The sequence below is a fragment of the Lemur catta genome, chromosome 3 (genome assembly GCF_020740605.2).
Source record: "Lemur catta isolate mLemCat1 chromosome 3, mLemCat1.pri, whole genome shotgun sequence".
Classification (NCBI taxonomy): domain Eukaryota; kingdom Metazoa; phylum Chordata; class Mammalia; order Primates; family Lemuridae; genus Lemur; species Lemur catta.
Window position 1 is genome coordinate 44,917,667 of NC_059130.1, and position 26,525 is coordinate 44,944,191.

The 26,525-nt window shown below is 40.2% G+C and overlaps 1 protein-coding gene across 1 annotated transcript; it reads left to right on the forward strand.

Annotated features, from left to right (window-relative positions):
* Positions 1-4,628: 4,628 nt before the first annotated feature.
* SELL (selectin L) lies at positions 4,629-24,592 on the forward strand. Its single transcript, XM_045547409.1, has 10 exons — positions 4,629-4,692; positions 4,847-4,948; positions 5,779-5,860; positions 7,648-8,034; positions 9,010-9,117; positions 11,663-11,848; positions 13,028-13,213; positions 14,715-14,843; positions 18,444-18,462; positions 23,310-24,592. Exons 2-10 carry the CDS (start codon positions 4,946-4,948, stop codon positions 23,341-23,343), a joined length of 1,134 nt encoding a protein of 377 aa, XP_045403365.1. The 5' UTR covers positions 4,629-4,692; positions 4,847-4,945; the 3' UTR covers positions 23,344-24,592.
* The last annotated feature ends 1,933 nt before the right edge of the window (positions 24,593-26,525 follow it).

The following is a 26,525-nucleotide window of genomic DNA, read 5'->3' on the forward strand; positions in this document are numbered from 1 at the left end:
CTGATGATAACTGCAGCGAGTGCAGCCTTGGTTGGGAGCAATGAACAAGTAAGCCTGTGGTTACCTGTGATGGGGGTGTGGGCTGGGAAAGGGCTGGACAGTGGTCCTTTTTATGGATTTAGGGATGCTGCTTTCAGCAGCATTCAGTGGCACTTACCTCACATCTCATGGCAGGAAAATGGTCCTTTGGCATTGGTTCCTCTCTCCAGGGTTTTGTGATGGCTTTTATAAAGCTCACCAGCTCAAGCTAGTTCTACCCTTTGAGGGCCACGGCAGCCTGATAACCACTGTTTTCCTTACCACCCTTCAAGTGGCTGTTAACATGTTTCTGTGACCTCTCTTATCACAAATCTTCTTTGGCTGAATGTGCATTAATTTTTTTTTTTTTTTTTTTTTTAGTGAGGTGACGTTCACATAACATAAAAGCAACCATTTTAAAGTGTACAATCCAGTGGCCTTTAGTATATTTACAATGTTGTACAACCACCGCTTTTATCTAGTTACAGAATGTTTTCATCAAAAGAAAACTCTGCACCCACTAAGCATTTGTCCCCATTTTCCTCTCTCCTCAGCCCCTGGTCATCTCTAGCCTACTTTCTGTGTCTATGGATTTACCTGTTCTATGTATTTCATATAAATGGGATCATACAATGTTTACCCTTTTATATCTGGCTTCTATTACAGCATAATGATTTCAAGGTTCATCCATGCTGTAGCAGGTATCAGCACTTCATTCCTTTTTATGGCTGAATGATATTCTACAGCATAGATGACCATGCTGCACTAAACTTAAACCGCATTTCTCACTGTGTTCTCAAGAAAAATGTTTTCAACAAACACAAGATCAATCCAAATGATTAAAAAATATACATATGAAAAATGTTTTGATAAAAGCCCCAAAGCATAGCATTGTGAGAGAATCTCAGTTAGGGGCTGGACTTATATGGCCCCAAGTATTCTAAAAATCCAACTTTATACAGAATTTAAAATTTATAGAAAAGTGAATAGATTGCATGTGTATTTGACAATGTACACTAAATCATTCCCCCTGCAAAACAAAACAAAACAAAAACACAACTTTTGACAGGATCTAGGTCATTCTGTCTGACAAGGGCCTGAAGTGCCCAACGACATAATACAACTCGGGCCCTGAACAAACTTGGCTGTGTGTCAGGAGACATAAACTAGCTTTCTGAGAAAACTCTGTATTTTTCTATAGTCTTAAAAGAAGAATAGGAATGTCCAGAAATAAATATAATAACAAAGATATCCAGCAAAATAATAGAAGACAAAAAAAGAAAAAGAAAATAAAGTCTTCCATTAAAAAAGGACATATGGCTGGGCATGGTGTCTCACACCTGTAATCTCAGCATTTTGGGAGGCTGAGGTGGGAGGATCACTTGGGGCCAGAAGTTGGACACCAGCCTGAGCAATACAGCAGCACACCATCTCTACAAAAAATAGAAAAACTAGCCAGGCATGGTGGTGCATGCCTGTTGTCCCAGCTACTTGGAAGGCCGAGGTAGGAGGATGGCTTGAGCCTGGGCATTTGAGGTAGCAGGGAGCTATGATGATGCCACTGCACTCTAGCCCAGGCAGTAGAGTGAGACTCTGTCTCAAACAAACAAAAAAAAAAAGACACATATAGCTTAAGACCAAAAAGGAGTTTGTTTATCCATTCATCCACCCATTGGTTTAGCTGACATTTATTGAGTGCAAGACCTTATGCTTCTGGACATATAGAGCATTAATATTCTGAAAACCCCTACAACTATAATATTTAAAATTGCTAGGTGAAGTACAATAGCTTTCTCTAAATGAAGAGCTGAACTTACAAAAAAGAATAAGTCTCAGACAAAAAATGCTTAGGGAGCAATGGCCCAGATCTTGGAAGACTGTAAGGCAGCGTAAGGACTTTAGATTTTACTACGAGTGCGATGAGAAGCCATTGGAGGATTTCAAGCTGAAGAGTGACATGGTCTGGCCTATGTTCTTTGGTGCTTGTTATCTTCTCCCCCTTTCTCACCAGTGCCTACCTCACCCCCATCCATTCTTATCCTTCCCTGCTCTGTGGCCCAGGAGCCACTCTGTGGACTGATCACCCAATCATGGGTGGGGTGGTTTCCAATTGGTTTGACTAAGAGGCACCCAAGGGAGATCAGAGAGGGAGAGGAGAGAGGGGTGAGGGTGGCTCTGATTCACTCTCTGCCTGCTTCGGTGCTCTGTCTCTGAAAGTAGTCGTTCCCTTCCTGCACTACAGCTCCTAAAGGGGTGGCTTTTCCTCAAGGGTTGCAGGTCTCCCTGAGTTTTAATAACACAGTTCCCGCCCCCCCCCTTGAATCTTCAGCCCCAGGGGTAGCAATAGCTTCTAGCTACTACTGTAAGAGCAAAGGTGACTCCATGACAGGCTAGGCTTCCTGGAATAGGCCTAAGTTTCGGTTTCCCTGGCGCGGGCCCTCCCCTTCCCCGAAATGACGCCCATGGCCACCCGAGGATCCCGAGACTTGGAGCCGACCAATCAGGAGTTAACATGACCATAGAACCGACCAATGAGGAGCCGACACGGTCAGCCAGTCTTGAAGGAACAAATGAACTGAGGGAGGGAGGGGGGATGGTGTGCACAGCATATGTAGCCCGCTGGAAAGTATAAATGCTTAGTTTTACCCCAGGACGGGGTCCTAGTTCGTGGAGAGGCCACTGCGTTGGTGCTCTGGGACTTGGACCCTAGCTCGAGCTAGCCAGTAAACTCCTTTGCCTTTTGCAGCCTCGGTGACTCTGCCTCTCTGTTCCTGGGGCCGAGGGAAACCGGCTCTAACACTACTAGTCTCTGGATGCCTCATTTTCTTCTTGTTTGTTCTCTTAGCCTTGCCCAGTAAGTGGTCCCTCCGTTAAAGGCTCTTAAATGGGTGAAGAATTTATCCATCTCGGATGATTTCTGTCTCTGGCTGGGGCCCTGAATGCTATACAGTTTAATTGAATCACTTGAGGTGAGGAAAAGTTTAGAAGCATAGAGTCCAGATAGGAGGTTTTTGTAATAATATAGGTGAGAGACGATAGTGGTTTGGATGCCTACTAAAATAGAAGTGATTGAATGCTGAAAATATTTTAAAAATAAAGCCAACAAAATTTGCTGACATACTGAATATGAATTGTGAGAAAAATAGAGAAGTCTCAGTTCACTCCAAATGTTTTGGTCTAAGCAACTGGAAGGATGGAGTTATAATTTACAGAGATGGGAATGGCGGTGGGAAGAGCCCTCCAGGACTGAAGAGAAATTCAGAAGTTCAGTTTGGGATATGTAAGGTATCAGAGGCATATTGAACAGCTAAATGGAGATGCTGAGTAGGCATTTGGCTGCAGGGGAATGGTCCTGGCTGGAAACATAACTTTGGAATTCAGTAGCATTTGGATGGTCAAAGTTACAAGAGTGGATGGATCGCCCAGTGAGGATAGACACAGAAGAGAAAAGCAGTGATCCCTGGAGTACTCCAGAGGTTTGGAGGTTGGGGAGATAAGGGAGACTCAACACATGAAACAGAGAGGGAACAGCCAATGAAGTAGGAGGAAAACAGGAGCTGCCTGGTGAAATAAAACGAGGATAGGAAATAGGTTTTTGGTGTTAGTGAAGTGTGGGACCTTGGTTAGAGCCGTCTCAGGGTATTGGTGTGGTTGAAAGCCTGATTGGACAAGGTTCAAGAGAGAATTAGAGGAGAGGACTTAGAAAACAACTCCAGACATTTCTTTGAGGGGATAGAAGGAGCATTGACACTTTCAGACCCATGAGAGTTTTGTCCCCACTTTACCGTGTCTTCTAAGCTCCTGCCAGAAGTTCAGCTTAATGATTAAGAGTGCAGGCTTTGGAACTGACTGGCCTCAGTTCAAAACCCCAACTGTGTTTCTCACTAGCTATGTGACTAAGGTAACAATCTTAACCTCTTTCAGACTCTTTAAAATGGAGATAATAATAGTAGCTACAGTGGAGTGCTGTTCTAAAGACTAAATAAAGCAATAATTATGGGGGCTGAGCTCTATAGCTATTATTGTTGCTATTATTATCTTTCTAAAAATGCGAATCTGATTATGTCAGTGACCCTTCCTTCTGATTGTCCTTCATCAGACATGCCTTAATTTCATGTGCAATCTTATCTGCTTCACATGTTACACTCCAGGAATACAAGGGCGAAACGCTATCTTCAGGGCCTTAGGAAGTGCCATTAACAAGGACCTCCACTAGGTGGTGAGCAAGGAAAGAGGGAGAAGAAGGAACTGAAATTGGTCAGGTATGCTAGCGAGCTCTACTGAAGTTTGGCAGACGTCATAAATTTGTCCAAAAGACAGTTTTGGCTTGTGTTGTTTGCAATTTCCAGCGGCCATCTACCACAGGTAGCCAAGAGTTAGCCTAATATTTATGAAAAAGTAGAGGAGGGTGGGAAAGAAGGAGGAGGTGGACAAGGGTGGAAAAGAGGGAGGAGGTGGACAAGAAGAGAGAGAAGAAGAAGAGGAGAAGAATGGGGAGGTGGAGGAGGAAGAAGAAGAGGAGGAAGGAAAAAAAGAGAACAACAACAATAAGGGGAGGGGGAGGAGGAGAGAAAGATGAGGAGGAAGGATGGAAAGACGAAAGGAGGGAAGGAGGGAAGGAAGAGAATCTAGCCAACATCTTCCCGGCCAGAAGCTCATTTTCTCTCAGGGGAGGTGATGGAGGCCAGTTGAGGAAAGGGGTGGGGAAAGAGCAGAGAGAAGAGGAGAAGGGAGGGGAGGGTGAAGGGGGGGGGAGGATGTGGGACCGGGTTAGAGAAATGAAAGAAAGCAATCCTTTCTGGTGACACTCAGTGTGGTCTCCCTGCAGCACAGCAGGCTGGCTGCACTGGGCAAGGACCCAGATTCCCGTGGTGCTGAGTCCCAGGTTGAAGGGCTGCGGAAGACCAGGGAAGGACCGAGCAAAGCCATGGTGAGCCTTTCCAGATACTCAGAAACTCTTGGGGCAATAGATGCAGGTGGCAAGTGGCAACCCATGTTATTTTTGGTTTCAAGAAAGATAGAAACTATAAATGCTCTCAGAGTGTGAAACAGTGTTCCTAGAATCTTTCCTCTCAATGTGCTGATTTCCTCTCCTTGACTTTATCCCTGGTGAGACTTTTGAAGAGAGGTACTGGTGAAATCAGTACTTTTACAACTAAATACTGCATTTACCTGAGAAGTGATACACTTCAGAAAATTAAGGTTTTAAGCTGTGTAGAAGAGCTGTGATTTTGTCATTTTAATTGCTCAACAGTGTATTTCTTTTTATTTGAAAAAATGAACTGCTTTTTCTTTGCTGTTGTCTGTTTGGCTCTCTCATGTTTTTAGGTATTTGAGGCATTGACTCATTATGATCAAGTGGGGTTATAACATTAAATATAAACATCAATAGTTCATTGAGCACTATGAATACTTTTAAAAATATACATGCTGAATATTAAATAGTTTGGCCTAACAGCTCAGAAGAAAAGCAGGTACAAACAATACTAAAATGTAGAAAAAAATTAAAGCAGTAATGATTAGCAACTTGACAGTAAAGCATGAAAATAAAATAAAACAACAAAACTCTACATCAGTTTTGAGGTAAATTTGAAGTTACTTTTTCCCCAATGCCTGAGAAATCTATTACCATAATAGATTTAGTAGTGGACATGTGTGTTTTATTTTGAACATTAGGAAAGTTGTAGTATCACCTCCAAGTGTTGCAAACATGTGGTTTAAGAGTATAAATCTAAGTACAATTTTGTGTTTTATTTGCAGATGTTTCTATGGAAATGTCAGAGCACTCAGAGGGACTTATGGAACATCTTCAAGTTGTGGGTTTGGACAATGCTCTGTTGTGGTATGTTATGATATTTATATGTTGCTCAGCCTTTCTTACTTATGTTTATTTTTCTTAAATGTCTACTGAGTGTATATAGTCGCAGGGAATATTATTAAGTAGATAGTTGTTAATTCTATCATTTCTATGAGCATCTCTTTTCTTACTCTTACCTTTAGTTCTTCCCCAGAAAGCTAGGAGGTTAGGAAGGTTAGAATTTTTTTACCTGCCATATCCCTAGCTGCAGGGCTCAGATCATAACAGTCCCTCAAAAGCCTTCAATTATAAAGGAGTAAAGTTAATTAAGAAATCACTAATAAAGCATTTACAAGCTTTACCAAGTATTTAGCACTTTATTTTCTATTTTTTATAATAGTTCAGTGTGGATCAATGTCATGTCTATAATTACAGTGTGAGCTCCTTAAGAGCTTTACATCTTTTTGGTCCTTCTTCCATTGATGTGACAAGTTTTATGTCTGAATCTTGAAGACTCTCCAACAATAGCTTTGAACTTTCTTTTCCATTTATTAAGTAAGCTGCTTCTTCTTACTCCCTAGCTTGGATTTTCAGCTCTGACCAAACAAACATGCTTACTCCGCCACTGACACATTCCTCATACCATGTCTGCCTTGTGCCACATGGGAACCGAGTGCTGTTTCATTCAACAAGTATTTTCTTAGTCCCTACAATAGGCAAACCCTATTCTAGGCACTGAGGGTACAGCAGGGGACACAACAGTCTCTTCCCTCTTAGAACTTGTACTGCAGTGGAATGTTCCTTCAAAACTCTGCTCCAAGTGTTTATTTTATGATGTTCTTTACCCATTGATCATATCTGTTCCTAAGTTTCCAATTCGTGTCTGATATATTTGATTTGATTAAGATTATGTATTTTTTGCATCTGTTATTCCTTGTTCAGAATCCTTAGGAAACTGTAAGAATTGAATCTGTATTTTTTTTGATATTTCTCCAATGTATCTGCCCTGCACAGTAAAAACTCATAAATGTTGATGGCTATGAAAACTTTTACCTTACTGTATAATAGTGTTTTGCACAGACCATACCATGCTTAGAATGGTATACATTATTATGGAGTCATTATGTAATTGTGTGTTTAATTCGGTTTCTTCAAAGCCCTCACATTTGAGGCACCATGTTTATTAAACACCATCAGTGGAATATCCTTGTGTATAGAACATGATATGTCATAATCCTACATCACTTGGCTTTGTAAATTGTTCTTTTTTTATTATGCAGTTAGATATATAAGGCGTGGGCTGTCTGTGGAGACTTCCCCAGAAGCAGTTCTTTCTGTGGTAAAATACTATCTTTTTGATATGAAAGAGATTACTTAACAGTACGTCATTGTTCTTCTTGTCTTTATTTTGCTTCTCCCTTGGGTATATATATGTGTTGGCTTTTACAAAATTATCCCAGGATAAAACAGTAGATTGTAAATTTTAGAGATATTTGATATTATACTTTAAATGATTGAAAGACACTAAGAAAAAGAAATATGAATTTCTAAAATATTTGCTTAAACTTCATTTGAAAGAATTTTGAGAAAAAAAAATATTATGAAAATAAATCTAGAAAGCTACCAAATTTGTCTGAAAGAGAACCATGGGTAAAAACCATTCTATCTTCAAGCTAGAAGGTCTAGATTCTACTTCACACCTGCAAACAACTAATTCTGGGATCCTGAGATGAGGCTCAGGCTCACTCCGCAGGCTCAGCCTGGATTAGGGCTAGGTTCTTTTCAGCTGTAACATCATGTGAGTCTACATAGTTCACACTGATGTCTTTCAGATTTCCTGGCATATCATGGAACCAACTGCTGGACTTACCATTATTCTGAAAAACCCATGAACTGGGCAAGGGCTAGAAAGTTCTGCCAAGAAAATTACACAGATTTAGTTGCCATACAAAACAAGGGGGAAATCGAGTACCTGGGGAAGACACTGCCTTTCAGTCGTTCTTACTACTGGATAGGAATCCGGAAGGTGGGAGGGATATGGACGTGGGTGGGAACCAACAAGTCTCTCACTAAAGAAGCGGAGAACTGGGGGGATGGGGAGCCCAACAACAGGAAGAGCAAGGAGGACTGTGTGGAGATCTACATCAAAAGGGAAAAAGATGCGGGAAAATGGAACGACGATTCCTGCTACAAACCGAAGACAGCCCTCTGTTACACAGGTAGGGAGTGACCGACGGCTCTGCTACCTCAGACTCAGGAACACCAGAGTTAAGAGAATAACCAGATTAACCCCACGGAAATGCTGGGGACTGAGAACAGTTGCTAGTTCATTCTAAAATACTTGCAGTCCTCTATAGAAGCTTGAATCATGTCACTTCTGAGCATTTTTGGTGTGTAAGCAGGTCCCTATACCCAAAAGCTATAGCCCTAAATTAAGTTACATCATGATGATAAGTATGTATGGGAAGTAAGGAGGAAGAACGAGACAATCGGTGTCCCTGACAGGGCCAGGGAGCGGAAGCAGAGAGCTGGGGCCAGTTGGGGGTGTAGGCTCACGGTACCTTAGTCTCCTCATTGCGAAGCAGGGAACTTGGTGCTATGTGTTCCCTTCTTGGCCCCATCTCATATAAGTCTATATAACTTAACATTGCACTGTCTTTGGTGTATGAAAATTTTTGTAAAATCTCTTATAACAATTCCAAAACAGAATTTTTCCAAGTCATATTTTAACAGTGAAACATAGTTAATTTTGTCTCTTATAAATTGGGGTCTACTATTTTAGCAAGTTTGGACTTCTTATTCTTAATGCTTTCTATAAAGAAAGGGATTGCCAAGCAATGATTGCCCACAGAAATGATTAAGGTCAGATCATCATTTAACTGCTTGTTACATTAAAAACAAGTAATTTTAAGAGTTTCAATGTATGCTACTAAGTTTCATTATAAATGTTATGGAGGATTAGTGTCAGTAATTTCATTCTAAAAGCAAATAATTGTCTATAGCCCTATGTCTAGTATATTCCATAAATAAAAATTTTAATGTATGATTTTTACGCAAAAAATGCTATGAATGTACAAATAAACCTTTCCTGTTTATTAAAATAGTCTCAGACAAAAATTATTTCTAAAGAAATGACTGTGAGTACTAAAATATAATCTCATTAAAATATTTTTTTTTTTCTGATCTCCTTAAAGCTTCTTGCCAGCCCTGGTCATGCAGCGGCCACGGAGAATGTGTGGAAACCATCAATAATTACACCTGCAACTGTGACGCAGGGTTCTATGGACCCCAGTGTCAGTTTGGTAAGTCTCTCCTTTCTTTGTTTCTTCCTGTGTAAGGACACAGGATCATTGTAGCTTATGCTGGAAGTTGGTTAGAATGAAATGATACTAGCCATTCTGAGAAATGGGAAGTTTTGATCAGAAAGTTCTGCTTTCACAATGTTGTTACCTTTCCGTAAAGATTTCATAAGTCAGCATGAAGTTTCAATTCACTTCTCAACAAGTCTTTTTGAGTACCACAAGGAACACGGTGTTGGAATAAAAGCTGTAAGGGTTACAAGAAAAGGAATTAGGCATGGTGGATTCCTGCTCTGAAGAAGCTCACACTTTAATGAGCTTGTTAGATTAATTAGAACTCTAAAGTCTGAAAGAATCTATACTACTTATCATTAGGAAAGTGAGTTACCCGGAACACAATCTTGCTTTTTCCTTCTCGTAACATCAGAATACTCATAGTTCTACACACTTATGCTATGAGCTGTGTATCTTACTGACTCTGCTCATGGCCTTCTCTCTCATTCTGCACGTGGCTAACACACCTGTTCATCTTTAAGACATAGTTTGGGGACCATTCCTTCCAGGAAGCTTTCTTTAGACCCCAAGACAGGCTAAGTGTCCCTATTCTGTCTTCTGATAGTTTCACATATTTCTTTCTGATTTCTCCTACATTTCTTGAAGTCACCTGTTTACTCATTCATCTACCCTGATATTGAAAGCATCTTGAGATCAGTAAGTGTCCTATTTATCATTACATCTGTGGGATTCAGACTATGCGCTTTTGCTTGTGAGCTTGGATTGAATTGGACAATATAATTTTTTAAAAAAGCAATAAATTTGTAAAGAATAAAGAATTAAAGCCAAAATAAATTTAAATGTCAATCAACTGCAATAGATCTAACTCATTTCACTCAATCCCTGAGCTGTAAATCTTTCCAAGTACTTTACCCTCCCTTATTCCTGAACTTTATTTTTTAATCATTGTATCAGTGGTATGCCCAATTCACTACTTTCTGAACATTTTGCTCCTTTTTGGTTCTCTTCCTACCTGTGATCATTTCTCCTGAGATCCTTTGTGGGCACTTATCCATGCCCATAAACTATTATTATTTCTCAGCCTTTGTATAATACCTTATCTATTTCTCTTCTGACTCTACATGTCTCCCTTGGTCAAACTTACTGACTTTTGTGGACTCATAAATCTATGTGATCTTTGGTCTGACAAATCTGTCTCCAGCCCTGAACTTCAAATATGCTAAGGATAGCCTTTGGGATTTCTCAAAGGCTATAAAATCTATTGTCCCCAGCCTGCTTTCCCTTATGTATTCCTTTTCTCAGTATGTGGAACCACTATTTACATGGGCATGAGGCTCGCTTACTGCCCCCAACATTTATGCAAGGTACATAATGTTTATAACTTATTATTTTTCTAATTTGTCTCTTACTTGTCAACTCTACTGCCATTGCCCTCATTATCTTCCTCCTAGATTATTGCAATAGTCTCCTAGATGAGTTCCACAACTTTAAAGTAGCCTCCCTCAACTATATTATTCATACTACAGACAGGCTGATCAATTAAAAACAATTGAAACACATCACATATATGTGACTGTCCGCCCTTGAATTTCTACCTATCATTAGTCCTACAGGATGAAACCTCCTACAGACCTAGAGGAATGCTTGATATATAATAGATACTCATTATATCAATGGAAAAAGATAAGATCATTTTGTCTCAGTTCCTATCTTTCTCTCTAATCTCATATCATTCCCAACTTTAATTTGGACTTGTGTATAGAAAATACAAAAATTCTTCTAATTCCTCGAGTCCATTCTTCATTGAAATCTCTGTGCAATGTCACAATGATGGCTTAAATTTGACAGATAAGGAATAAGACATGGAGTTGTGATATTTGCCCAAATGGCATGGCAGGGTCTAAAATATAAAGATTTTGATTTCTAAGTCTTAATTTTATCTATTATACCACAAATTACAGAAAGGAAATACATACAGTTTTTAGAGATGGCTGTCGAAATTATATGAGCTAAAGTTCTGGAACTGAGCTAGAGAGGGTGAAGATAGAATTGAGGGCAAGATGCTTTTTAAGCTTTTATCTTCTCCCCTTGCAAAGAAGACTGATTTTGGAGACCCACTCTTTCTCTGAACTTCCTACTCTCAATACTCTAATATATTCTGGGGCATTGATGTCATAGTTATTTTCCAACTGAGCTGGTCATTCCCACTTAGACTTATCTGGGTTTAAAAATTATCTCCCACAATAATGCCAAAGATAATAATATGAAGACTAGCTAATGATTAATTAGGACTTCTTATGAGCCAGGCTCTAAGTCTTTGACTTACATTAATTGAATTGCATTTATTTCCCCCACCAACCCTATAAAGTTAATACAATTATCATTACTCCTCTTTTATAGATGAAGAAACTGAAGCTGGAGGGTCTAAGTAGCCATGCTTACAGGCACATGGCCATCAAGTGGCAGAGCTAGGATTCAAATTCAGGCATCAGGCCCTCTAACACTTCCAATGTTATTTCCTTCCTTATTGAAGTGACTCAGTGTGAGCCTTTGGAGGCCCCAAAGCTGGGTACCATGTCCTGTACTCACCCTTTGGGAGACTTCATCTTCAGCTCACGGTGTGCCTTCAACTGCTCGGAGGGAACTAACTTAATTGGGATTGAAGAAACCACTTGCGGACCATTTGGAAACTGGTCATCTCTAGAACCGACCTGTGAAGGTGAGTAACTTCAGAGTAGAGGCTTTGTCAAGGCAGTCCTGTGTTTACAGTCTGAGAAAATTCGGTGGAGTCTTGCTAAGAAGTCTATGTTCTCTTTTGGAGAATAATTTAACCTAACCTAGATTATACTGTGATGCTTCTCAAAGGGGTAATTCTTACTAAAGTTAAAAAGAAAAAAAATCCCAAGCAAAAAATAAAATCTCTGAAGCCATTTCAAAGTGTGTAAAATAATTTACAGCAATACAACATGGTTGTAGTATATATTTTTTTATTTTTCTCATTGCCATGGTATAAATAATCAGCCTAGCTGAACCTCAGTTAAATTCTAGTTACTCTCCTTTCAATAACATCTATTTTATGTGGTGTCTTACTTAAATCAACCAATTTCCTTCTCAGGGGAGTAGAAGTCTTTCTTGATTGTTTTATTTTGTCTATTCTTAAAGTTATCTTTTATTTTTCCTCCTGCATGAACTCTTGGGAGAATAACAGTTGCTATGAAAAAAAAAAAAACTTTCTTGACCTTTTTAAATTTGAAACATGGCAGATTTTTCTCCTTTTTAACTGCCAAGGTTACTGTCTTTTGGGAGAAAACTGGTGGCATTAGAATTTGTGAAGTTTTGGTTACATTTTCTGTGTTTATGCTCCTGACTCACTAGTTTAAGTATTAAATAGCTTAATTCTTGAAAGTACTATAAAAATCCATGATTGAAATCATAGAACTAAATCGACCCACCTACAAAATTTTACAGAAGCTGGACTTACTTCAGAGACTTGGGATGTTTTCTTGAGACACTTGGGCAGACTTTAGGACAGGTGAAAAGGTGGAAATTTTCTACATTCACTGAGAATATTCCATAAGAACCCTTTAGACAGAGGTTTTGTGGCATGGCACTTCCAGTAGAGTTGCAGGCTCACCACGGCTGGGGCAGCAGCCTGGAGGGACCATCCCTCCCCACCACGGGCTTTCAGCACTCTCTTGGCTTCATCCCTGACTCACCACCTTCCACCGTTTTCAAGAAGATAAAGTCTGGACACATTATCAGAAGTAATTTCTAGAAACTAGGAATTTCTAGATTCATGTGAATAGTTCCACAGTTGAGTCAGATAGCTTTGGCTAAAAAATCTTTGGTCAAGGGAGGTTTTCTACTTAGAAATACTGTTTTTTCCTTTTCACTGAAGTGATCCAGTGTGAGCCTCTATCAGCACCAGATTTGGGGGCGATGGACTGTAGCCACCCCCTGGCCAACTTCAGCTTTTCCTCTGCATGCACCTTCAGCTGCTCAGAAGGAACTGAGTTAATCGGGGGGAAGAAAACTATTTGTGAATCATCTGGAATCTGGTCAAGCCCTAGTCCAATATGTCAAAGTAAGTAAGTTTGTCCCAATATACTGAAGATTTACAGATGGAGTTGATGATGGATGAGCAGATGGTGGGGACAGATATACTACACTTTTAAATTTTTGTTTTGCTAAATACATGTGGCCTAAAAATAAATTTGTATGCATTAATGTACTATGAAATCTTTGGCTGTTCTATCCTCCACCATAACTCTTAAAATCTAAACCCACTGTCTGCACTGATTTATTTCTTGTCTGTTACCATCTGACTTCTCTGTTGGTCCATTGGAACGCCTCTACAAAGGTCACCAGTGACCACCTAATTCCCAAAATAGTGGATACTTCTCAATTATCATTAAGCTGATACTTCCCAAATCTGTGCGTGCATGAGAAGGACCATGTCTTCTTCATCTCTGTGTACCCTCCACCTGGCACAGTGCCTGGCAATAGGTGCTAAAACAAATGCATGTTAGATTAGCATGTGAAAGAATAGCCACTTATATCTGCCCCTGAGACCATCTGCATGGATAACAAAAGTCTTTAAAGGGTGGGGTCTATAGAGGCTATCAGAGAAGCTGATCCCTGTGTGCCCAGGGCCAGAGAGTAGAGTAGAAGAGCAGAGGGGTCAGGGAGGCCTGTGGCAGAGGACTGAATATCAGGCCCATCAGAGACATTTCCTTTGAAGGGCTAGTTAGTGCCCATTCCCTCCTTATCTTCATTGAGCCAATAGGTGTCTTCTGTTTGACGCCTTTGGGAAACTGAACCATCTCTCCATTATATATTAGGGTGTGCGGATGGAAACACCTTGAAAGAGTTCATCAAAGTAACAAAGAATTAGGGATATCATCAGATCCTGTGCCAATATGTAAAAGTAGCTTCCTTCAAATGGTGGTATCGGAAGACAGATACTTTTCATATCAGTGTTTTTTCAGCAAAGACCCCCAAGTGAACTTAGTTCATGCTTCCAGGAGGATACACAGATATGTTCTTTTACTTAATTGTGAAGGAAGTGGAGGGAAGTGGTGGGATGGTACCATTTGAAAGATAGATTAGTGCAGGTCCTTGGCATATAAAGTGCTTATTTTTGTATAACTGCTTTAAAGTAAAGGCATTAGTAGTTTCCTTTGACAAGTTACCCAGTTCAGATCACTGGATTTTATTTTTCCTGAAGTTGTACTAGGCTTTTTAGCTCTTTGTGTTCCAGAGTTCCAACCACTGAACAAAGCCATGGAGCTAAATATAGTGATGATCACCTCTTGCCAAGATTTTTAGATACATCCCAGGAATTCCATGCATCACAAATCTGGGGATTGAGATTCCACCTGCATTGGGATAACAAGGCTGGTCCAGTCTCTGCCCCTGCTGTAGACTCATCACGCAGTCCCACTCCAGTTTCCTCATCTGTCAAATGGTACCAAATGGGCTATTGTTGTGAGACATAAGGAGGAAGAAAGTCAAATATCCTAAGATGGACTAAGGAAATAATGCTTGTGGTCTCATACTCTGTGTCTTACTGGTTTCTCTTCCAGAATTGGATAGAAGTTTCTCTATGATCAAGGAGGGTGACTATAACCCCCTCTTCATTCCAGTGGCAGTCATGGTTACTGCGTTCTCTGGGTTGATGTTTATTATTTGGCTGGCAAGGCGATTAAGAAAAGGTATGTGAGTTTAACTACATATGAAAATACTATGACTTTAAAGTGAAAAAGAAAAAAAAACCTACAGGAAATTAAGTGCAATAGATTCAACTGAAGCAGGATGCCAAGCTTTACATTCTATAGACATCAGTCCCTGGAGGCATGTAAATTAGCCCAGTCCACACCTTTGTTAAAACAGCTGGCTGGTTTTTGCTTTTTATCTGACAAACCTTTTAAAAATGCCTATTATTTTTAAGATCTCTTGCTAGGGTGATAATAAATGAGATATTCTTATGGTTCTTTGCTCTTATTTAATTCTGAAAAAAGGATACATAATCTCTGTCCTCTAAGAGGCTACATGCCCTGGATTTCAGTGCTATAATTCCACTAAGAAATGAATCTAATGTCCACTAAGGTTTTCAAGGCACTATTCCCAAATCCCTGACCTCTTCAAGAGTCACATACATGCCAGGATCCTGACACAGGGGAGTTGCCTTCACTCTGGGAGAAACCCCCATGTGTTCTCCCCAGTGTCTATTCACCAAGGCCGCAGCATATATGTACCATATGCACTTTCCCTCCACCTTGGACTAGAGAAGAAAAGGGAAGAAGAAAGATTTCTAGAGAAGTTAATATCTGCTGCCTGGAATAGTAGGCAGAATTTTACCAGAGAAGAATGACAGTATCACTCCCCTTAGCTCCCCTTCAGTGTGTCCAAGCCTTAAAGTGGGACCAGTCCACCAGTGACAGGCCCACAGTCTGCGGCAAGCCTGGGGTGTGCACTGCCACATTTGGCCAAACTTGCCGGGCAGAACCATTGAACACTAGATATTAGACATTGGGCAGCTTTTAAAATATCCATGTTTCAAGTTCAGGGACCACAAATGACCTCAGAATAACTGCTAACCAACTGCTCTGTGCTGCCTTTCTGTGGGGTCAGTCAATTGCCATTTAGATTTCACTTCCTTCGAATTGGTTAGTATGTATTCTATTCACTGAATACAATATGCAAAGCGTTCCCTCTGTCCATCTGCGCTGGCAGTTACAGAAATGTTATCTATCAATCCTTAGAGGTCTTCCACTCAATCTGATCTTTCATCCAAATTTCCGAATAGAGGGTGCGAGATGAGTTTTCTAACCAATGCAGAAAGACAATGGAGGGCGGCACTGCTGCTGTGCAGGAACTTAATTGTGGCTACTATCCAAAGGACTTTAAGAACTTTGGAACTATAAGTCACCCTAATGAGGAGGATATTTATTCCCAGATTCCCAAATCTTTTAATAAATGTTTACAGAATCAAAGTCATGTGTATTTAGTGAAAGGTTAGGTGGCTAAGGCTGTTTTAGAATCAGGGGTGAGAAAAGCAGTAAGGTTGTTTTTAATTTTTTATCTCAGTGTCATTTCTGTACAAGATCTCAAACCGATAACTTGAAAATTGCTTGCTCCCGCTGCAGGAATCAGTGTGGTGCAAACAGGAAATAGATAACGGGCAGTTAGGCTAGTTACAGTCATGCCAACAAAGAGACCAGAAGCCCCAAAATGATCACTGACTGTGTAGGAAAGTCAGGGTATCTGTAACATAACATAACATAGTCTTCATTTGTGAAGCATCTGCCAATAGCTCCAAATTACAGATGATTTTGTCTTCCAAAAATTTTAGTTGTAAGTTGGTTCTTTAAAAACACGAAAAATATTTTTTCCTGCCGAGACCATGGTAGAAATGATGGCTAGGTTCCCTGGCTAAACCTAAGAGCTTTTCTAAGACAAAATATAGCTCATGCATTTACAACGATAAAAGTAAAAAATAATAAATCTGCATTTATGCAGTATTCATCTATTTTGAGAATTTTATAGGCTTTATTGGGTTCCAAAAGCTAGAAAAAGTGGACAGGTAAATATTTAGAGCATGGTAGCCAGTGAAGTGACCAGAATCCTGACCCCTGTTCTTCTGTCTTCAGATGGATCTTCTAAACCTGGCACTTTGGCCTTTTCCCTAGTAGTCTTGGTATTCAGACTTTAGCGCCTTTTTTCTAGGAAAGGAATAAGGAAGGACTCCAGAAACATGTTCCCCAGTGCTCCTCTAGAAGCACAGTCACTACCACTGGTAAATAAGGTAAATTGACTACGCTGTTTGGTAAATGAGGAAACTGAGGCAATGGTGCTTTAGAGCAAATCTCTAAAATCCCATGTCAGCAGATGCCAGAGTCAGAGATTAGACTCCTACCCAGATATGTACCCTAAAACCACTGGTATTCAGATTCACGAGACTGTTTTTTTCCTCGGTTGGAAGAACCGACACACAGGTTTAGAACAGGGCATGAAACTGAACACATGCCCCGTAGTTCCCTTTTCTTTCAAAAGAAACCTTCTCAGTAGGAACAGATTCTTGCAATCTATTGTTTCATTGTTCCTAAAAGAAAGAGTACATGAAGATAAATAAATGGAACTTGAAATTACTTGAGACTTGATTGTCCTTGCTCAAATACATTTGGTCCATGTCATCAGCAGGCTGGATTTTGGAAGAAAACATTTAAAATAGTAATTTCTAACACTTTAAACAATTAAAACAGTAACTGAACACTGTCTAAGTGCTAGGCCCTGGCCTAAATGCTTTGAATATATTTTATTTCATCAACCCAATGAGGAAGATCCAATTACTGTACCCTTTTTACAGATGAAGAAATTGTGGTTTAGAGAAGATAAGAAGCTGTTCAAAGACACACTACACTGCAGGTGGCAAAACAGGGTTTGTACTTAGGTAGGATAATGCTCCAGCTCCAGCTGACAGCCACTGAAATATACTGCCTCCCAAATGATCATTTCTCCTCGAAGAGCTTTTTTCTAAATAAAAGTATCTACTTATCTATAGTCTGCTTTTTTCCAAAAATGTAAGACAATACAAAATATATTCAGTATATCAAATTAAAATTAGTTAAAAAGCAAGAAAAAAAGCCAAATTTAAGTTTAGGGTACAAAAATAAGTACCCAAATTGAAGTTAGGGCACAAAAATGAGTGTCACAGTGTCTTATACAATTGATAGGAGAGAGTCTCAGATCCGGCTCTCAGTTTCCTTGCAGCCCATCAAAGAAGGAAACACAACCTGTTGTGATATTCGCTGTGATTGTAAGATAAAAACATGTCAGTTACTTAGATGAGGCTGTGCAATTCCTAACAATGAGGCCAGAATGATTCTCGTGGATCCACACAGAGAAGCTGCTGTGAGACATAATGCATTCTCACTGTATTAGCAGCTAAGTCCTTTAAAGGAGGAATCTGTGGGTATGATGACACGGCAAGTTGGAAAGGGATAAATACGTGAATAGGCATATTGGTCTGGCCACCAGGCAATTCAGCCTGGACTTCTGTCTTTATGAGCAGCACAGAGAATGCAATAGAACCCCTAGAGGCATCTGCATCAACACATATGTTCTATTTGAGTATTTACCACTGTTTGAATTAGAACATTAAGCCAGTATTTCAAATTGCCTTAGACACAGGTAGGGTCCCCCTAACAGAAGACAGTTTTGAGGGTGGAGATCGCCTTTCTCCCTTTCTTTAAAAAGTTTAAATTGTCTATTTTTTGCTAATGGCATTTCTCTATTTTCTTTTCTATTTTTAGGCAAGAAATCTCAGAAGAGGTAAGTTTTATCGGTGGCAAGGAGTTTCCACATCTGTCGATCCTTTCTCTACCTTCCTTAAGATACTTCCTATTATAGCCAGACATATTAAGCTCATAGTAGCTATTTGCATGGGGTATTTGTTTAAATGAAGTTTCCAGATAAGGTGATAAATCTATTAGCTTCTCTTAAAAGCTGTGTTTTTTTGGTGCTAGTGGAGCTGAATAAATGAACAAATGAACAAGTAATACCCCATTAGGAAAGGGAGGTTTATGTAAAGGGAATTTTCCTGATTGTCTCAGAATTGTCTTTGCACTGTGATGTTTCTTCTTGTTCTGGCTGAACATGAGGCTCTAAATACAGTATCCAAGAAACATTCAATTCAACAAGCACTTACTGAGAAACTAATGTGTACTGGCCCCTAAGAAGAAGGTATATCTCCAGACACTCGTCCCTCAGTGCCTAACACAAAAGGGTAAACCACTGCAGCTCTAGTAAGTGTTGACCCTCAAAAATGTGGAGCATGAATTCTACCTACTGTTTTCCCAAAGAGGCAATTATTTTTCAGTTTGGTCTTGAAGTTTAGATTTCTTTAATTGGAGAAATAGCATACTGAGAAAAGATACAGACATGAGAAAATACGTGGCCCATCTGGCAGAAATGAAGATGGCATAATATTTCTCAGTTTCAAAGATTTAGTGACTTGCTATAAATTTTTAGGAAGAGGAATGTAAGTAAAAAGAACTATGGAAATGAGACTTTGGTGACATATTAAGTACCCAGATGGACAACTGGGCTCATTTCAAAATACTAGAAATGAAGGAAGATGGTTCCTTGAAGGGATTGTTTGGGCAACCCTCTTACAGACCATAAACTTAGTAGTTCAGTGGGCTGTAGCTTAGAGTGTAAAAGAGAAACTGGGAAGAGATGAAGCACCAAAGGCCACATCATAGAGTAATTTATAAGCCATACTCAGGAGCATGGACTTTATCTTGAGGTCTTTGGGATATCACTAAAGGGGTTTAAGCAGTGTCACCTTGCACTCTTCATCTTATGAGGATCACCTTGCACAGCAATATGGCAAATATGGGAGGGGGGTGAGTCTGGAGGCAAAGAGACCTGTTCTGGAGGCATTTGAAGTTATTAAGTTAACGCTGATGAAACCTGTCAAGGGAATTAGCAGTGAGGATGGGTACAGGAGATAAGAGGAGGTGGAATCAACTGAATGTGTTTGTTAATTGGCTAAGAGGGAGAGAGAAGAATCAAAGAAGATGCCATGTTTCTGACCTGGGAACTGGTGGATGGTAGAACTATTTGCTTCTGAGAAGGGAACATAAAAGAAGGCAAAGTATTGGAGGCAAAGATCATGGATTCAGTTTTGCAATGTGTTGAGCTTTAGGTGTCTGAGCTTCATCCCATTGTGTTCCATCGGGCCTATAGCAGCACAAGAAGCTACCTTGGGGCAGATGAGGATTTGGGGGTTCTCACATTTCAGGAGGTAACTGCCTTCTCAGGAGTGGGTACTCCATGTCAGGAGTGTGAGAATGGAAGAGGACCTGGGAGAGATGGTGGGAACCAGAGGATCTCACAAGTCAGCTAAGGAAAGAGGAAAAGGAGAAGAGGTTGTCAGAGAGGTAGAAGGAAGAAGAGGAAGAGTATGGGGTCATGAATGCCAAGGAAAGAAGAAAAGGAAAACAGTTTCAAATACTTCCAGGAGAACCAGTCAGTTGCCACTAGATGTAACGAGGGTGTCAGGGGGACACCATTTTCAATGCACAGATCAAGACAGAAGTTGACCAAGCATGGAGGAATCATTCACGTTGGGAAAGTAGAGGCAGAACATGTAGTCGTCTCTTTTAAAAAGTTTGGCTTTGGAGGAAGAGGGCAACTGGATGGGCATATAGGGTCAGTGGAGCTTCTTTTTATTCTGTTTTATTATCCTATCTTCTCTTTCATAGTATAGATGGGGTCCAGTGAGGAAGGGGTCCTGACTTGGGGCTGGCCTCCCTATCTCTGTGGCAGAAAACCCACAAGATGTGAAGATTTCTTTAATGCTCACAGCTATTAAGTGAAAGTCTTTTCTGACACAGTCTACGCAGAGCCATTTTCTGGCCACAGGAACCGCCTGTTTTAATTGCCACTAGATGGAAGTAGATCAACTCAATTTTTTTTAGATGTCCTTGAAGCACAGGAAGAGGTGCTGGCTGGAAGAGTATTAGCATTAGTTCATTAGTTTGCTTAATTACCATAGTAAGCACATTGCCATATGAAGTTTAATGGCTCACCGATTTTTACAATAAATCAATTAATTGTTGTCTATTGAACACTTTTTTGTTGGAAAATGCTGAGCTTGATTGAGACACCAAGAAGAGTAAGCCTTTGTCCCTTACCTCAGGCACATTATTATCTAATTGGAGAGTTAAGACAGAAATACAGAAAACAAAAAATCAGAAAAATACAAGGCAAAGTATGGTAAGGGCTGATGAGTGCTATATTGGAGAAGAAAAAAGATCATTTGGTTTGGTGATTAGAGAAGATCTTATAAAGAAGGTGAAAACTGAGTTGATGCCTTTCTGTTTGTTTGTGTTTTTGAGATAGAATCTCACTCTGTCACCCAGGCTGGAGTGCAGTGGTGTGATCATAGCTCACTGTAACCCTGTAACCTCGAACTTCCCCAGGAGCTAGGACTGCAGGTGTGCACCACCATACCCAGCTAGGGTTTTTTTTAATTTTTTTATTTTTTAGAGAAGGGATCTTTCTGTGTTGTCCAAGCTGGTCCCAAGCTCCTGGCCTCAGGCAATCCTCCACCTCCACCTCCCAAAGTGCTGGAAATATAGGTGTGAGCCACAACACCTGGCCATGAGTTGCCTTTTAACAAATGGATAGGATTTAGGTATATAGAGAGAAGCAGGGAAGAAAGGTAGTCTAGAGGAGGGAAATGATATAAACAATGATATGGTAGTGGGACTATGAAAGCATGTTCTGAGGCCAGTTGGTAGAACTTTCTAGAACCCATAGTTCATTGAGGAGCAGTGAAGTATTAATAGAAGTTGAAAGGGAAGGGTGGCCCCACCAACCTAGGTCTTGAATAACTCATTGGATGGTCTAGAAAGACCTAGCAAAGAACTATTTGCTCAGCTGCTTTGGGACACCTCTCATTTATTGACCAAGGTTATCTTAATTCATAGAGTTATTGAATTTTGAGTCTGAAAAGGATCTTGGTGGACATGATGTTCAAGCTCTCTTTTTAGTTGAGCTAATTTACTATAGGCCTTGTGCTAGCAACAGAGTTAGTTACAATAATGATAAAACTTTATTAAATATTAATTCCATGTTGCACACTATCCCCAGTGTTTTACATGTCTTAAATAATTAAATATTGCCTACAAGTCTGTGGGAGTAGGTACTATTAACATTCCCATTATAGATAAGAAACAGGCACAGAGAAATGAAATAGCCTGAAGTAGCTGAAAAAAATGGCAGTGTTAAATTTGTACCCATCTGGATCCAGGGGTCATGCGTTAATCCTTACAATTCTAGAACTCAAGACTCTTTTTTGTTGTTGTTTTTGAGATGGGGTCTCACTATGTTTCTCAGCCTGGTCTTGAACTCCTGGGCTCAAGCAATCCTCCTAAGTCAGCCTCCAAGTAGCTAGGATTACAGGTACATGCCACTGTGCCCCGCATTAGAACTCAAGATTCTTGACTTCCAGGTTAGAGTTGTAAGTCTCAGACACCCTCCTCTTTCAGTAATTTGATTTTTTTTCTCACACTGAAACCATAGTGTCATGGCCCCAAGGAAGGGTGGGGTAGGAGAAGTAGGGTGTGTTTCTAGAACAAGGCAAAGGTAAAATGAACACTATCACACTAAACACCATGTGCCAATTTTTTTTAACACCTGAAGCTAACTTTTATAGTCCTTGTGCTCATTTCTACTAGCTTTTGGAAGGTGAATGAATGAGTCCTTGGGTACTTGTGGTTTCAATTCTTGCCAGGTTATTTTGACTCTTCTGAAAACTGGCTGTGTTTATCACCTCATTTGGTTTCTAGAGTTTAAATTCTGGCAGGGTAAAAGCTACACCCAAGATACACAGGAAGATACGATGCCAACCTCAGAGGAGGGCATATGTGAAATTTTGTTTTCAGAAACTTTTTTATCTCTATATTTGCAACCACGTTTGCAGCTGCTGAACTGTGGTTTACCCTGACAGTTCATCATGAGACCAGAGTCTCAGAATCTGGTTCTCCCCTTGAAAGGTGCTATTAAGACATACCACCTGTCTTGTCCAAAAATGACACAGTTGTGTCACACACAAAAAGTGTCATTTATTTCATGAAATTAAATTTGTCACTCCTTAAATTATATCCCACCAGAATCAGATGTTTAGAACCACCACCATTCCTTTCATGAATTTTTATTTTCTCTGATTTTACTTTCCATTTGAGCATGACTTCTACTTTCCTGACTTTGCACTGTTCAAAAATCAATCTAAACTGTCCTTTAAACTCATTCCATATGAGCACCAAGGCTGTACTACAGAAATTTCTCCAAGTGTGGTCTGTGGACCAGCAGTATAAGCATAACTGGGAAGCTTGTTAGAGATGCAGAATCTCAGGCCCTACCCAGTCTGCATTTTAGCACCATCTCTGGGTGGAAGGAAGCACAGGAAAAACGTGAGAAGCATAGCTCTGGGGTTCTCTTCCCCTTTGCATCCTGAAGGCCTGTATCTTGTCCGTGATTTCCAGCTGAAAGCATTTCCTTGCTCCACTTGTCACCTTTAGTGAATATTTACCTTTACTACCAGCACTTCCATTTTTGCAATTTTTAAGCTCCTTTATATAATTTATAATCTCTTGTTTTTCTTTCAGTGTGGATGAACCCATACTAAGTCACCCTCTGTGAAAGAAAATTCCTGGTATACTAAAGAGTCATTGGATTCTTCAAATCCCTCATTGAAAAGTTTTGCATGGTGGCATCCCCTCTATCAAAGATGAATGCGTTTCCTTCAGTGCATCTGGAAAGATTTCTACGTAACCAACAGCTGCTCTGCCCCCCTTTTGCCCCTCATCCATCCCCCCTCCCCCAGCCCACAGGTGTTGTTCACATAGCTCAGTCTTCATCTTTTCCGTGGAGAAACAAGTGAGACCATGGGGGAAGGATTACTCTGGACTATGAAGATGGCTGACTTTGCTCTTTCTTGACTCTTGTTTCCAGTTTCAGTTCAGTGCTGTACCTGACGACATATACTTCTAAATACAGTGGAAATTTGGCACATATGTAACTACAGACTCAGTTTTCTTGGAGATCAGATTTAACATTGTCTGTCTTCTGTATACTGTGGGGGTAAAATTCGTAGTAAATTCATAAAATTGATGTTATTCTTGCTTTGCTGTTCCAGATAAGTAATTGGGTCCTGCTCAAGTTGGGAAAGTCCAGTCTGCACCGTAGCCCTGCCTTGTGTAAACGGAGGTCATCCTGTTTATCAGCCTTCAGCCCCCTCACCTTCAGCCGTCTCCCCTTCTCAGTTGGCTGACTTCCACATGTAGCATTTCATGAGCACCAAACAAAAGGCAAGAAGAGAGAAATAGCCTGCACTGTTTTTCATTTGTTTGAAGGTTTTGCTGTCTCTCTTTTATTAGACACATTCGTATTTCTTGAAGTCAATGCTGTTTTTATGACCACTATATTGTTAATAAAGAAACATCAGCACTGGCATGCTAGCTGCAGGTGATATCTCTGATGTTATACAGAAGAGTTAAAACAAGTAAAGAGATTCCCTGACTCATGTGAAATGCTCCCTCTTCCCCTGCTCCCAAACCTCTTATCCACCCACCTAGATTCTATCTGTTCTTTAAGATTCAACTCAGACATCCTTCATTCTTGCCACTTCTTTTATAACTAGCCCTTAACCAGTCCACCCCATGACAATCTTCCCTTCCTGGCTTCCCACTGCAAAGATAGTTTGTACCATGGAATTTTGTGCATAAATACAGCCTATTTTTTTTAAGGTTACCTAGTTTGTTATTTTAAAAACTATCATATGTTGTGTTTTCTCCCTAATGAGATTGTACGCTTAAGGGCCGAGATTGTGCCAGATACCTGAAATGTCTAGTTGGCTACCTGACACTCAATAAATGCATGTTCAGATAAATCGGAAAGTGCATACAGTGTACTGTTGGTAAAAGTTTCAGCAAACCCTCTCTCTCCATGCCATCTGATGACCTGGACAGATACTCACCTAATGTCAAGGGCTGAGTTCTTATGAGAGAATGGGGCCCTGTCAGAAACTAGTAGGAAATACCTCCTTGTCCCATGACCAATATAGCTTTCATACAAATTTGCATGTGTTAGAATAATAATGGTAATGATTACATTTTTTCCAAAGCCATCTCAAATTCTGCATTACAGTAAGGGCTGTTGCAAAAGATTCTCCATGCTGTACACTGTGAATCTAGGATGTGTTGCTCCCATTTGCGTGGCTTAGGGTGTCTCCCACGGAGTTGTACAATGCACAACCTGAATAGAGTCACAGGGCAGCCCTGACTGCAAGCGTTTCTTCAACTCAAACACCAGGGTCAAGAAACCCAAGTGGAGACTACCTCTTGGGAGTGAGATATGTATAGATTTTAAAATACAGTCCTATATTCAAGCCTTAAGGTTACTATGTGATCTTACTAATTATATCATGTCATGTCCTATAAATAAAGACTCATAATATAAATTTCTCCAAAGGCCTTGGACATAAACTCCCTGAGACTTAATTTCTTTGCCTATAAAAGAAGAATGAAGTCTGCCTTGCTTACCTTACAGGGTTATTGTGATACTATCTCAAGTATGAAATTGCTTTGTGAACTGAACCTAAAACACAGATTTTTCCCCCACCCAAATCTCGCCTTTCATGCTTTCTTGGTGTAGGATTCTGGATCTTACCCAAAGTCTGCAACAGAAGCAGCTCTGAGGCCTTCTGAGATTAGGAACCAGAAGGTCCTTCACTGGTGTCCAGAGAGGAACCCAGCCCTCAGATTCTGCCTGCAGAAGGTCAGCTCTGCTACCTGCACCCCTGCTGGGTGAGGTAGAAGGGCCTGGGACAGGAGTCAAAGGCACCAGTTGGAACCCTGCCTCTACCTCTGTATGTGACCCAGGCAAATTGCTACCTTTTCTGAATTTGAGATTTCCTTATGAAATGGGGATCTCATTATCTTTCTCATACGGTTGTGCTCCAGATTAAATGAAATAACTATTTTATCCCATTATCTAGAATACAAACTCTGTCCAAGGAACGTAGAATTATCCATTCCTTCGGATTTATTCACCAGATCAATGTGCCTGGGCTACATTATTGTAGTTTCCAGCAAAAATATTTCAACAAATTAAGACCTAATTGTATCAATTTAGTTCTAGTAAGAAAAATCTGTCACCTGATTGTCACACACCCCAGCTTTCACCCCCTGGCTTCTCTGAGCCTGTGCTCTGTTCTTTGACACATGTCCTAAACAGACCCAGATCTGTAATGATTTAATGAGTGAAATAAAATAAGGAAAGAAAGAGGCTTCATATCCAAATCATGGTGTGGAAAATTAAAAAATTTATCCTTTAGATATCTTTGTTCTTCCCCTCAAAGTTCCTCTTATCTGCCAGCTGACCTGTCTCCTTTTCTCCAAAGTTGTTCTAAAATTTCCCTCTCTTGACTTCAGCAATTTGGTTCTTTCCCTCTGTTCACCTGTCCTATTCAGGAAAAAAAAACCTGCCATCACCAAAACAGCCCACAACTCATGACAAGGGACAGGGAAATTATTAGGAGAAATAATGAGATCTTCACCTCCCCTTGGCCTTGGCAGTCTTGTTAAATCTAGTGGGTCCCTGACATCTTATGAGACACATACAGCCTTCCCTCCTTGACCCTGAGAGGGTTTTAGTTGGAGCTAATCTTTACTCGCATCTTGATATGAAGCTTGGTCCTAGTAACAGATCTGTAGTAGTGATTCCAGAACTAGTAACAATTGTTTTAATAGTAGTAGTGATTACCATAGTGATGGTAATAGCAATATGTAATTAAGGTGCTCTATGTAAGAAAATGCACAGAA

Coding starts and splice junctions, on each gene's coding strand:
- SELL (XM_045547409.1), top strand. Junction 11,849..13,027: donor TCTAGAACCGACCTGTGAAG/GTGAGTAACTTC, acceptor TTTTCACTGAAG/TGATCCAGTGTGAGCCTCTA. Junction 13,214..14,714: donor CCCTAGTCCAATATGTCAAA/GTAAGTAAGTTT, acceptor TTTCTCTTCCAG/AATTGGATAGAAGTTTCTCT.